The sequence below is a fragment of the Euprymna scolopes genome, chromosome 38, assembly GCF_053919585.1.
Source record: "Euprymna scolopes isolate OS-2025 chromosome 38, ASM5391958v1, whole genome shotgun sequence".
NCBI classification, from domain to species: domain Eukaryota; kingdom Metazoa; phylum Mollusca; class Cephalopoda; order Sepiida; family Sepiolidae; genus Euprymna; species Euprymna scolopes.
The window spans coordinates 34,690,589-34,702,488 of NC_136519.1; the positions used below are offsets into that span (position 1 = coordinate 34,690,589).

At 33.1% G+C, this 11,900-nt stretch overlaps 1 protein-coding gene across 4 annotated transcripts in view; it reads right to left on the reverse strand.

Moving 5' to 3' along the window:
* Positions 1 to 7,703, reverse strand: part of LOC145263131 (uncharacterized) — a 126,163-nt gene extending 118,460 nt beyond the window's left edge. For 3 of the 4 annotated variants that reach the window (XR_013864481.1, XR_013864482.1, XM_080120077.1), the window contains exon 1: positions 7,336 to 7,685. Coding sequence is in view for 2 of the 4 variants with exons in the window: in XM_080120077.1 (XP_079976203.1) it covers positions 7,336 to 7,545 (210 nt within the window). In the remaining 2 variants the exon portion in view is untranslated. Of the gene's footprint in view, positions 1 to 7,335 lie in introns of all 4 variants that reach the window. The other variant, XM_080120079.1, reaches the window with a different exon arrangement.
* Between the last annotated feature and the right edge of the window lie 4,197 nt (positions 7,704 to 11,900).

The following is an 11,900-nucleotide window of genomic DNA, read 5'->3' on the forward strand; positions in this document are numbered from 1 at the left end:
TTGTTTATGTTGGACTTGAAGACATCCAAGTTGTAATCAGGTGGGAAACAGGCAAACGGAAGAGAGTTCCACAGTCGTGTACTTCTGAGAAAGAAGCTCTACTCATGGAATCTACGTTTGGATTTAGGCACAGATAAAGAGTGGGGAAAATTATTGACAGTAGTTTCAGCCAGACAGGTGTTTCTCGTGAAATATTGGCGAGGGGAGGGGCGAGAGATTGGAGCTCAGACGAGCACTTGCCATGGAAATAATGATAAAACAAAGACAGGCTCGCAACGTCTCTTCTGTGGGAGAGAGGCTGCAGGGAAGAGAAAAGGGCATCCCCCACTAAGCTGCAAAGTCTATTTTGGTGATGTGGCAGCAGTACTTCATCCTTGGACGTACTTGGCTTTTATACAGATAGAGAATTGCATCAGTAATGAGCAAAATGATCTCTTTTGCACATAATCACCCAGAACTATCGGACCTTAATACTTCTTGTCATTAAAATAATCATTTCCAATCAAAACGTGCCATTTTACCACCACAAACTTCTTATAAAATGCTCCACGCATGCGTACATGTAAACAAAAACGTAAAAAAACGATATGTGGCCATAGCTCAAAAACTTGATTTGATTGAGCAAAACCAATGTGATTTCTGGATTCAGTACATCAGATTTGTCCTAAATCAACTGAAAAAACACAGACAACAAATTTGTTGTTGACCAGTTATCAGCAGTCGACAAATATCCACCATACTTATTTATTATTATTATTATTATTTTATCCATGCCCAAAAGCCATACGAGGATAAGGGTTAATGAGTTTGCAGCGTAGATAGTGGTGGAAATTGGGAAAAAATTTGATTATTTTAAGGGGATGTCTCAACAAAAACTTGTTTACATTGGTCTTGAAGACGGCCACGTTTTAGTCAGCTGGAAAGCAGGCAAGCGGAACAGAGTTCCACAGGCGGGCAGTTCTAGGTTTCTTCATGGAATTTGTGTTTAGATTTAGGTACTCTTTATGGGAGGGGAAAATTGTTGATAATGGTTGTAGCTAGACTAGTGATTTTTGTGAAAGTTAGGTGAAAGATTCAAGCTCAGATGAGTACTTGCCATGAAAATAATGATAGAAAAGAGAAAGGCCCGCAAAGTCTCCTCTGTGGGGAAGAGACTGCAGGGAGGAGAAAAGGACCCCCCCCCCACTATAGATTTGACAATTTCACGATTCTTATTTTATTTTATGGTTGGTTGTTTGGTTTTGTTTTACGGCATATCAACCTTTTTCAAGTTATTTAATGCCGAATCTAGTTATTTTGAGGAACGATTTTTAATGGAGTATATATTTTTTTTATGCCAGATTCTATATAACCCATAGTTGGGACCCTAACAGGTACTACCACTCCGGGTCAGAGTGGACCTGGGAGCAATGGCAATTAAAGGGTGGCTCCACACTCCCCAAGGCCCGCAAGGTGGGGGCCTCACCATCGGATATAGTTTTAGGTCATATCCAGGACCATATATATATATATATATATATATATATATATATATATATATATATATATATATATATATATATATAGTCTTGGAAGTTTTTAACCAAAAAAATATTTTTTATCATTCGTTAGAAAACCATCTAGTCAGTAAGTCATTTAATCACCTGCAATCACTGCATCAACTCGCTCTCGAATTTACTATAATACCAATAATTTATTTTTCAAGGGATCATCAGTTGTTTACCATGAAACACTGTTTCGGGGATTTAAAAACAGAACAGTATATTACATCATGGCTCCCCAGCAGTGTTGATCAAACACCATATATATATATATATATATATATATATATATATATATATATATATATATATATATATATATATATATATATATATATATATATAGGCCCGCAAGGTGGGGCCTCACCATCGGATATAGTTTTAGGTCATATCCAGGACCTTATTTTATTTGAATTATTTGGACTATTATTCTCATCTTCTAGTTGTTGTTTTTATGACGTTTCGGCCGATTATTCCTCTGGCTTTCGTCAGGTGAACCGCGACAGGATAGGAATGTTGAATGCTGGCAATAAATGATAAAATAATAAATATTTATTGATTTTAAAATAATAAATATTTATTATTTTAAAATAATAAATATTTATTGATTTTACAATAATAAATATTTATTGATTTTAAAATAATAAATATTTATTGATTTTAAAATAATAAATATTTATTGATTTTAAAATACCAGTGAAGCTAAAATCCATAGATCATTCTCCACAAGTGTAACTTCACGTCCAGGAAAATATCTGCATATTTAACATGTTTTTTGCAGAAATCGGGAAAAATAACAAATCGATAGTTATATATTTAGAGATTTATAAAGAATCGGAATCAGAATAGGTAATTGTATCGGAATTGGGATTTAATACGGAATCGGTAATTGTATCGGAATTGGGAGAAAATATTGGAATCGTCCCATCACTAATATATATATATATATATATATATATATATATATATATATATATATATATATATATATATATATATATATATATATTAGTGATGTCAAGGGTGTGAGAAAACAATATACTGAGGATGGAGTTTGACTCCGAAATATATTTAAATTATAAATTTCAAGAAAGTAAAATATTTGTTTATTTTCCTAATATTGCGTTGTGATTTGACTTTCAAGCGCACTTGATGCGTATTTTATATACATACATATATATATATATATATATATATATATATATATATATATATATATAGATATAAATATGCATCAAGTGTGTATATATATATATATATTTAAAGTGATGGTTGTGTAGTTCCAACGAGAGAAAAAATGTATATTTAAAAGAGTGTAGCCATCAACAATTGTGGTTTTTTTTAAAGGTTTTCATCATATTTTTATTTTAAAATATTTTTATAACGCGTTTCGAGCTTAGGGTTGGCTCTCTTCAGATGTTTTCGTAAGAAGTTTTTCTTTAAAATAGGAGTTTGTACAGTTACCTCCGCTGATATTAAATATGTTTTTCAGAGTGATGCGTGTGTTCAGATATTCTGGCTCCAACTGTAAGTGTTCAAATGTCCGGTCAAAGTTATTTTCAAAGAGTGTTTTTTAGTCCATATGGTGAAGGTTTTTGTGGTTTTTTTAGGGTTCTTTTTAAAGACTTTCTTTCCCCATGTACATGTAAAAAGAACCCTAAAAAACCCATAAAAACCTTCACCATATGGACTAAAAAACACTCTTTGAAAATAACTTTGACCGGACATTTGAACACTTACAGTTGGAGCCAGAATGTCTGAACACACGCATCACTCTGAAAAACATATTTAATATCAGCGGAGGTAACTGTACAAACTCCTATTTTAAAGAAAAACTTCTTACGAAAACATCTGAAGAGAGCAAACCCTAAGTTCGAAACGCGTTATAAAAATATTTTAAAATAAAAATATGATGAAAACCTTTAAAAAAAACCCACAATTGTTGATGGCTACACTCTTTTAAATATATATATATATATATATATATAAATATGAATCAAGTATCTATCTATCTATCTATCTATCTATCTATCTATCTATATATATATATATATATATATATATATATATATATATATATATATATATAGATGTTTGTTTGTTTTTTGTTAGCGATACTTATTGAATGAATTCAATTATTTGTATGGAAGCACATTTTTACCTAAATGCGAGTTGGGAATAATTTTCCCTTTGACCAATTTGGTACCCCCAAATGGGGGACTAGATTCAGCCACTCTGATGAATCGTAGACGACGAAACATGTGTCAGTGGATAATTATATATATATATATATATATATATATATATATATATATATATATATATATATATATATATATATATATAACCGATCTGTCGACTCTATCTTAACAAGCACCCAAGTGAAGTAAGTTTATCAGAGTACATTTCGTGGAAGTATTCGGGAACAAGCAGGGTACGTTATAGGAATAGGTAACAATTCCAAATTTCACCGGACATTTACGAAACTAGCAAATGTTAAAAAAACAAAACGGCACTTTTTGTAAAGTGTGTTGAGGGAGATAACTCCATTTACTAAGAGATTCGTTCATTTTTTCCATCCGAGAATTTAAGACGCTAAAACCAATGCAACTTCAAAGTTTATAAACATTAAAAAAAAAAAAAAAAGAAAAAAAAATCATTTAATTTTTTTTTTATTTTGCCTTTCCGGACAAAATGTATACTTATAAAAAAAAAAAAAAAGAAAGAAAGAAAAAAAGAAAAATTCGGTGATAATTTTGCGAAAGAATTGTAATTTTTATCAAACAAACTAGCAGGCCGCCCAGCAATTGCCTGATCATAGAATACGCTTAAATATGATATTTTGATTAATGCAGATTTCGTATTTATTATTATAGCTAAATATTACCTTACGCTACAGCAGAACACCGACACCGATCACTCTATTTTTTTTTTTTTGTGGTATTCGAGGTCGCTGACAACGCATAAGTCGTTTTTTGTTTGTTTGTTTAACTTTTTAAATCATTACTTCGGGCCAATATAATATGATAAGGTAAATGTTACCGTACGCTACAACAGAACGCCGATCACTCTAATTTGTTTTTTTTTTAGTGGTAATCGAGATCGCTGACAACGAATCTGATAATCAAACCCGTCGCAAATTTACCCTTTGCATGGTATGAACTCCTGGACCCTGAGACTGTTTTACGCCATTTCACCGCCTTCAGTCGTGAAAACTTTTTTGAATCAATTAAAAAGCATTAAAAACTACGAACGTGTGCACGCGAACGCAAAAAAAAACAAAAAACACTACGTGGTGAAAACACTAAGGCGGTGAAATGGCGTAAAATACTCCCAAGGTTCAGGGGTTCATACCATGCAAACGGTAAATTTGCGACAGGTTTGATTATTAGATTCGTTGTCAGCGATCTCGAATACCACTAAAAAAACAAATTATCGGCGTTCTGTTGTAGCGTACGGTAACATTTATCTTATCATATTATATTGGCCCGAAGTAATGATTTAAAAAGTTAAACAAACAAGCAAACAAAAAACGACTTATGCGCCACCACCGAGAATCGAAACCAAAACGTTTTGCTTACGATTTACTTTTTCCTTTGACGTTAATGCCTGAGCTATGAAGACATGTTTGCTGCAAGGCTAAAATTTAAAACACGACCTACAGGGTGACCCCCAAAAAAACAAAACAAAAGCTAAATGGAGGCCATCTAGAACATATGCTGTAGAACGGAGAAAAAAAGCCCAAAATCCTAGTGTTTTGATGTGATGTTTTGGATATAATAAACTAGTTATGACCAAAGTTTCATTTTATTCAGACAAAACACTAAAAAACGGGGCCTAATTAGAGTTGGGCCCGTTTTTTTTTGGTTACCCTGTAATAGCTTTTATGTTACCCATGCATATTCGTAATACTGTCGTTCGACCTTCATCTGATAAATTCCAATTTTTAATTTTCACATTTTTGTATGTATTTTCTCCGGCTAAAACCCAAATATAAAGTTTCGCATTGGTCTGAATAATCTATATGTTACGTTTCATGTCTGTAGACCAAAAACTGACGGAGGAGTTTGGTAGGCACAATTTTTTAAACAAATATATATATACGCATACATAAATATATATAGAAAGAGGTTTGTATTTACTATAACCTTTTTATGCAAATATTACGCAAGTATAAATCATGTAGAATATCTGCATAAATATAATTATACATAATAGTTAACTAAAGATGATAATCTCATAAGAAAACCGAAAAAACTAATAGAGAATTAATTAAAATGAATGTTTAAAAGAATATGCAAATTAGCTAGATCTTTGTAGATGAATGCAATTCCACGATCCGTATATAACAAAGTTGTATTTTATTTTACATAAATGGGAAACATGGGTTTTAATATGAATATCAATATCCCCCCCCCCCAAAAAAAATGAAAGGAACAATAAGTAACAAATTTAGAAATACATAAAGATGAGTCGAGGAATTTTAAGTAAAGAAAGCAGGGTTTTTTTTTTGTTTATTTTGAACCAGAAAAGTTTTGGGGCGGACGTTTAGGAAATTGCAAATCCCACCTTCATCTTCAAATTCCACAATTTACACTTAAAAAATTTTTTTTTAGCCTTTTTCACGTTAATCTCATACTTATTTGGCAGTCATGAAGAAAACCTGTTCGTCCAAGGACGTAATTTTACTTCTACTAAGAACATTCGAGTAAATGTAAGAAATAGGTACGTGCAAAATGAATGCCGATGCTCTCAAAAATGTATAAACATTTTGACCCCTCCATTTACTTAAAAATTCACCAAAAAATCAGGATTTTTGACCAATTTTAATGAAAGTTTCAGTATTTATCCAATAATGATCACGGAATATAATGAACCCATTAATTTTATTTGAATCTTAGTGGAAATGTATTATTTTCTTTAAACAAAAAACACCTTTACTAAAGTTATATTTTTTGTAGTAAAAAAAAAAAAATTTATGAATTTATTTATTTATTTATTTTTATTTTTTATTTTTTTGATAAAAATAAAGTTTTGTAAATTGTAACAATAAAAAAGAAAACAATTTTTTTTTCAGGAACATTACGAAAAAAATAAAAAACAAAAACAAACAAGCCCAAAATCTCCCCCTAAAATCCGTATTAATGAATTAGATATAACCCGAAGAAAAATTAATTTCTCGAACTACTGATATTATCATTGAATCAAGCATTGTTTATTTAATATTTTCACACAAAAATTATAATTGCAAAAAGTTTTCAATTTCTTTTTTTGCTACTTGTACAGTTTAATCAAGACATTAAAAAAATGAAATTATTGAAAAAAAGTTATATTGTACGTATCCGTTTTGGACTGAAGTTCTCTGAAAAAAAAATCACTTAATGTTATCAAGTAGTTTATTCTTTTTAATTTTTTTTTGACAGCGGAAAAACAGTTTGTTATGACAGTGCGCTGGAGGCAGGCATGTTTGGATTATTAGAACACGGCATGGGGAGATAACTGAGTCTAAAGCGTCGACCCCCCCCCCGTCTCCCGATCTGACTGAACAAGAGTATGCTACCTGCCACCGCATGAAATAAATAAAGGGTTCCATTCGAATTTCCGTCCAAATTCCCGAGTTCGATATAAACATTCCCGAGTTCGACAAGATACACATGAAGAAGGTCAGAGGTTACATCGACCGAAACGTTGTGAAAATGACACTCAAGGCGGGAACCGTCGTCACTCGTCCAATGAATCCAAAAAATACGAATAACGAATCCTCATCTCAAAAATTCAGAAACGTTGTACTTACATGGGTCTCTGTTGTCGTTAGTAGTACGTGTCCCATTGGTGATTGAGCACTGTTAGCATTCCGGATGTTCCTGTTAGTGTCCGAACTTTTCTTGGCGAGTAAAGAGATACACCGGGGCGAAAGACTCGTCTTCTTGTTTTCACAAATCGGATTTAAGCGGTAATGACACATTTTCGGAAGAATGACAGGTTCTTTTTTTATTAAAGCCATGTTGTAGAATCTTTCTTTCTTCTTTAAAAAGAAGTCATCGCTTATCAAGGTGCAAAATCCACTCGAGAATAAGTCAGTAAGACAAGACCGTAATGATTGATAGTGGGCGAAATTGGGTACAATTTGATTATTTAAGGGGATGGTCCGACAAGAACTTGTTTACATTGGACTGGAAAGCAACCCTGCGGTATTGTGTTCCACATGCGGGCAGTTATAGCAAAGAAACTTTGCTCGTGAAATTTTCGTTTAGTTTTAAGCACATACAGAGAGTTGGGGAAATTATTGACAGTGGTTGTAGCTTGACGAGTGTTTGTTGTGAATGTTTTACGAGGGCGTCATGAAAATAATGATAGAGCAGAGATAGACGCGCAACGTCTTTTCTGCGAGAAAGAGGAAGGAGGTGAAAAATTTATCGCCCACTAGATTTCGAAGACGGTTTTGTATCCTGTTAAGATGGAAAAAGATGCCCCGATCAACTCTTCTCCAGAGAATTTTAAAACTTTTTTTTTTCATTAAGCCGTTGTGCAAATATGCCCAGTGTGAAAATAAATAAAATGTTTGTTTTGCAATCGGAATTCCATATATATATATATATATATATATATATATATATATATATATATATATATATATATATATATATATATATAGATGAGAGAGAAAAGTAGGTAACACAGGTAGGTAGTTTAAATTATAGTGATATATACATATATTTAGGTATAGAATATCATCTGTTATATATACAGAAAATTTGTCTGTATGTGCAGCTACAATTATTGTTAATACATTAAAACAAATATGTGTTTCACTATATTGTTGGAGTGAGAAGGGGAAGACAAAAACAAACTCAGCGTTGTCTGAGAGCAATAACTTACAAATTGAAAGATCGGGTGAATTTTTACATTTTTATTTTTATTACGTTAAACACGTGAATGAGTAAGGAGAAAGAGAGAGAGAGAGAGAGAGAGAGAGAGAGAGGGAGAGAGAGAGGGAGCAAGGAGAAGAGGAAAAAAGAAGGATGGAAGTGTTAGGGGATAGATAGCGATAGAAAGATAGATATAGATAGATAAAGAGAAAGAGAGAGAGAGAGAGTAATAGAGAGAGGAAGAGAGAGTGGGGCAAAGGAGACACGATAAGAGAGAAGGATGGAGGATAGAGATAGACGGGGATATATATATATATATATATATATATATATATATATATATATATATATATATATATATATATATAGAGAGAGAGAGAGAGAGAGAGAGAGAGAGAGAGAGGAGGGGGTAGAAACGCGCTTTTTTAATCCTTGTATTTTGTTGTCCATGCTGTCGGGCATCGCCGGGTGACCATGTTAGTAAAAGAAAATATTCTTCAAATCGCTGATTTGAAAACGTTTCTTAATGTTATTTAGAATTATCATATCTTCTACACTATATTTGTGGTGTCTACATGTTTAAGGATGCAATTTAAAAGAAAGCCCTATACCAAGATCAGACTCAACTTTAAATTCATACCTTGAGCGAACTGTGAAAAGTAATACCACCCTAGGAGTGGGATGACTTACTCAGTTCGAACTGATTCTACACTTTGAATTATTTATTCGCGAATAAAAGAAACAATTTTACTTAGAAATCAGGTACAAGGCCATTAAATGTGAGGGAGTTGTGGTATCTGTGGTCATCCTCTGTCTATCTTACTTTTAACTAGCGGCATTCTGACCCATTCCAAGCTGCGTTCCTTTCACTATTTAAAATTTTGTTGATCACCACAATACCACATTTACTCTTTACTTAAAATATTCACAATAATTGAAATTTAATTTTGTTTATATAATCTCATTAGAATAAAAAAAATGGAGACAACTACTACTACTACTACTACTACTACTACTACTACAGCAAAGAAAAAAAAAGAATAAACAAAAACAAAAGAAAGAAAGAAAATATGGTTAGTAAAACCCTCCCAATCCTTTCATAAGAGAAACATTTTGGTTTTTCTTTTGCTAAAATCAAAAAGAAAAAGTATACATATATTGTTAAGGCACAGAGGCCTCTCGAGGATAACGATCAAAGAGCGTCGGGTGTCTGGTGAGACAGCATCGAGATAATTGACAATAGAGGGAATTGGGCAAAATTTAATTTTTAAAGAGAACGGTTCAACAATGACTAATCTACATCGGACTTAAAAACGACCCTGCTATAGTCAGCTGGGAAGCAGCCCCGCGGTATTGTGTTCAAAAGGTGGACAGTTCTAGGAAAGATACTCTGCTCGTAGATTTTTTTTTTTTTTTTACAAAGCTTGTCACCATTTATCAAGGTCAGGAGGCCATTCGAGGATAAGGGTTAATGCGTAGTCATCGGGACAATAGCATAGTAATCGGGAGTAGTGTAAATTTGGTATAATTTGATTATTTAAGGGGACGGTTCAGCAGAAATTTGTTTACATTGAACTTGAAGACGACAATATTGTAGTCAGCTGGGAAGCAGACCAGTGGAACAGACTTCCACTGGCAGGAAGTTATAGGAAAGACGCTTTGTTCATGGGATGCATGTTTAGGTTTACACCCCGATAGAGGGTGGGTGAAATTATTGATAGTGGTTTTAGCTAGACGAGTGTTCTTTATGAAAGTTTGTTGGTTAAGTTTTTGGCACAGATGGAGAAGTAGGAGAAATATTGTTGAAAAAAAAAAAAAAATGAAAGAAGGTTAAATATTGAGTTTTTTCAACGAGTTGTTCCAATGTAGCGTCAGCTGGCCCAGTCAAGCGTCTGGCCCAGTCGCGTCCACCATTTTTCTCTTCAGTTTAACATTATTTTCCCTTCATAAAATTTGTCCATATTGTTTCGCGAGCTGAAATAGTGAACTACCCCGGTCTCTACTCCTCAGAACGTATTGTTATGCCGAGCGGAAGGCGAGGGCCTGCATTTAAAATGTATACATAAATTATTCAACTACTCTGGAGTTGTTAGGGAAGATGTTTCTTTCTTTCCTTTCCTTTTTTTTTCCCAATAAGAAGTAGAAAAAGAAAAAAGAAAAAAAGACGAAACACTTTTTTCCTTTTTAGATTTAAATGTGTCTAGTTGCTGAGATCACCCCGTTGGTACAACTCACATCCACCATAAAAATCCACAAGGTATGCGCGCGCGCGCACACACACACACACACACACACACACACACACACACACACACACATATGCATGCATGCATACGTATGTATATATATATATATATATATATATATATATATATATATATATATATATATATATATATATAGGCTTGAGATGTTCAAAAGTAGGGACTAATAAATACGAGGTTGTTAGATCGTGCTCGATAACAAGAGGAAAATATATTTTATTATTTACTCAAAGGTAAACAGTTGCATTTGGTCGCTACAAACAGCCATCTGTTTCAGTCAATGAGACTTCGTTAGGCGACCCTGAACCATTCAACGCTATAGAAAAAAAAAAAAAAAGGAAAAGATCTTTTCCCCTTTTGTATAGCGTCGAATGGTTCAGGGTCGCCTAACGAAGTCTCATTGACCGAAACAGATGGCTGTTTGTAGCGAACAAATGTAACTGTTTACCTTCAAATGAATGAATAAATAAATAAATAAATAATAATAATAATAATAATAATAATAATAATAATAATTTGTTTAAAAAAAAAAGAAAAAAAAGTTAAATGTTACTTCGAATTCATTTCAGAAAACAGTCCTTGTTTCGATATAAACGTATAATTCTGTTTGTCAATTCCAACTTAATGCAAATCCTCTAAAAATTGATGCAAAAATACCCAAACAGGCAACAGGCGAACTATCTAGTTAAATGTTTGTCCGAATTTATAACAGAAACCAGACGTTTTCCGATATTGACGTAGAAATTTGCCCCGCCTTTGAACGAGGGAATTAAATACTACCAAAGCGGCAGGGAAAATTGCCCTCCTCCTCTTTTCCCATACATTTCCAGCGCTTAAACCGTATGGTGTAAGGTAGACCTATCTTCAAACGCCCTCTTTCAGAGCATGACTTTCGACTTTTACTAAGTAGAATACTTAGTTAATTACTTTATCTATCTATTTTTTTTAATTTTTATTTATTTATTTTACTTTTATATTTTCTTATTTATTTACTTTTCTTTGTCCCATATGTATGTGTGATAGTGCACGATGCCTCTTGGATACACAGGAGCTTTACACTGTCCCTGCATCAGAACCACAAGTAAAACAATTATGGGCTCGGTTTTGCCACAAACACCAAATCATGAAAAATGTCAATTACAAATAATCCAAACCTTGGGACCTAGAAGAAAGATCTGGGTGTCATGATCGGCAGGTGCTCCTTCGGTGGCCAGCATGGGGGACCC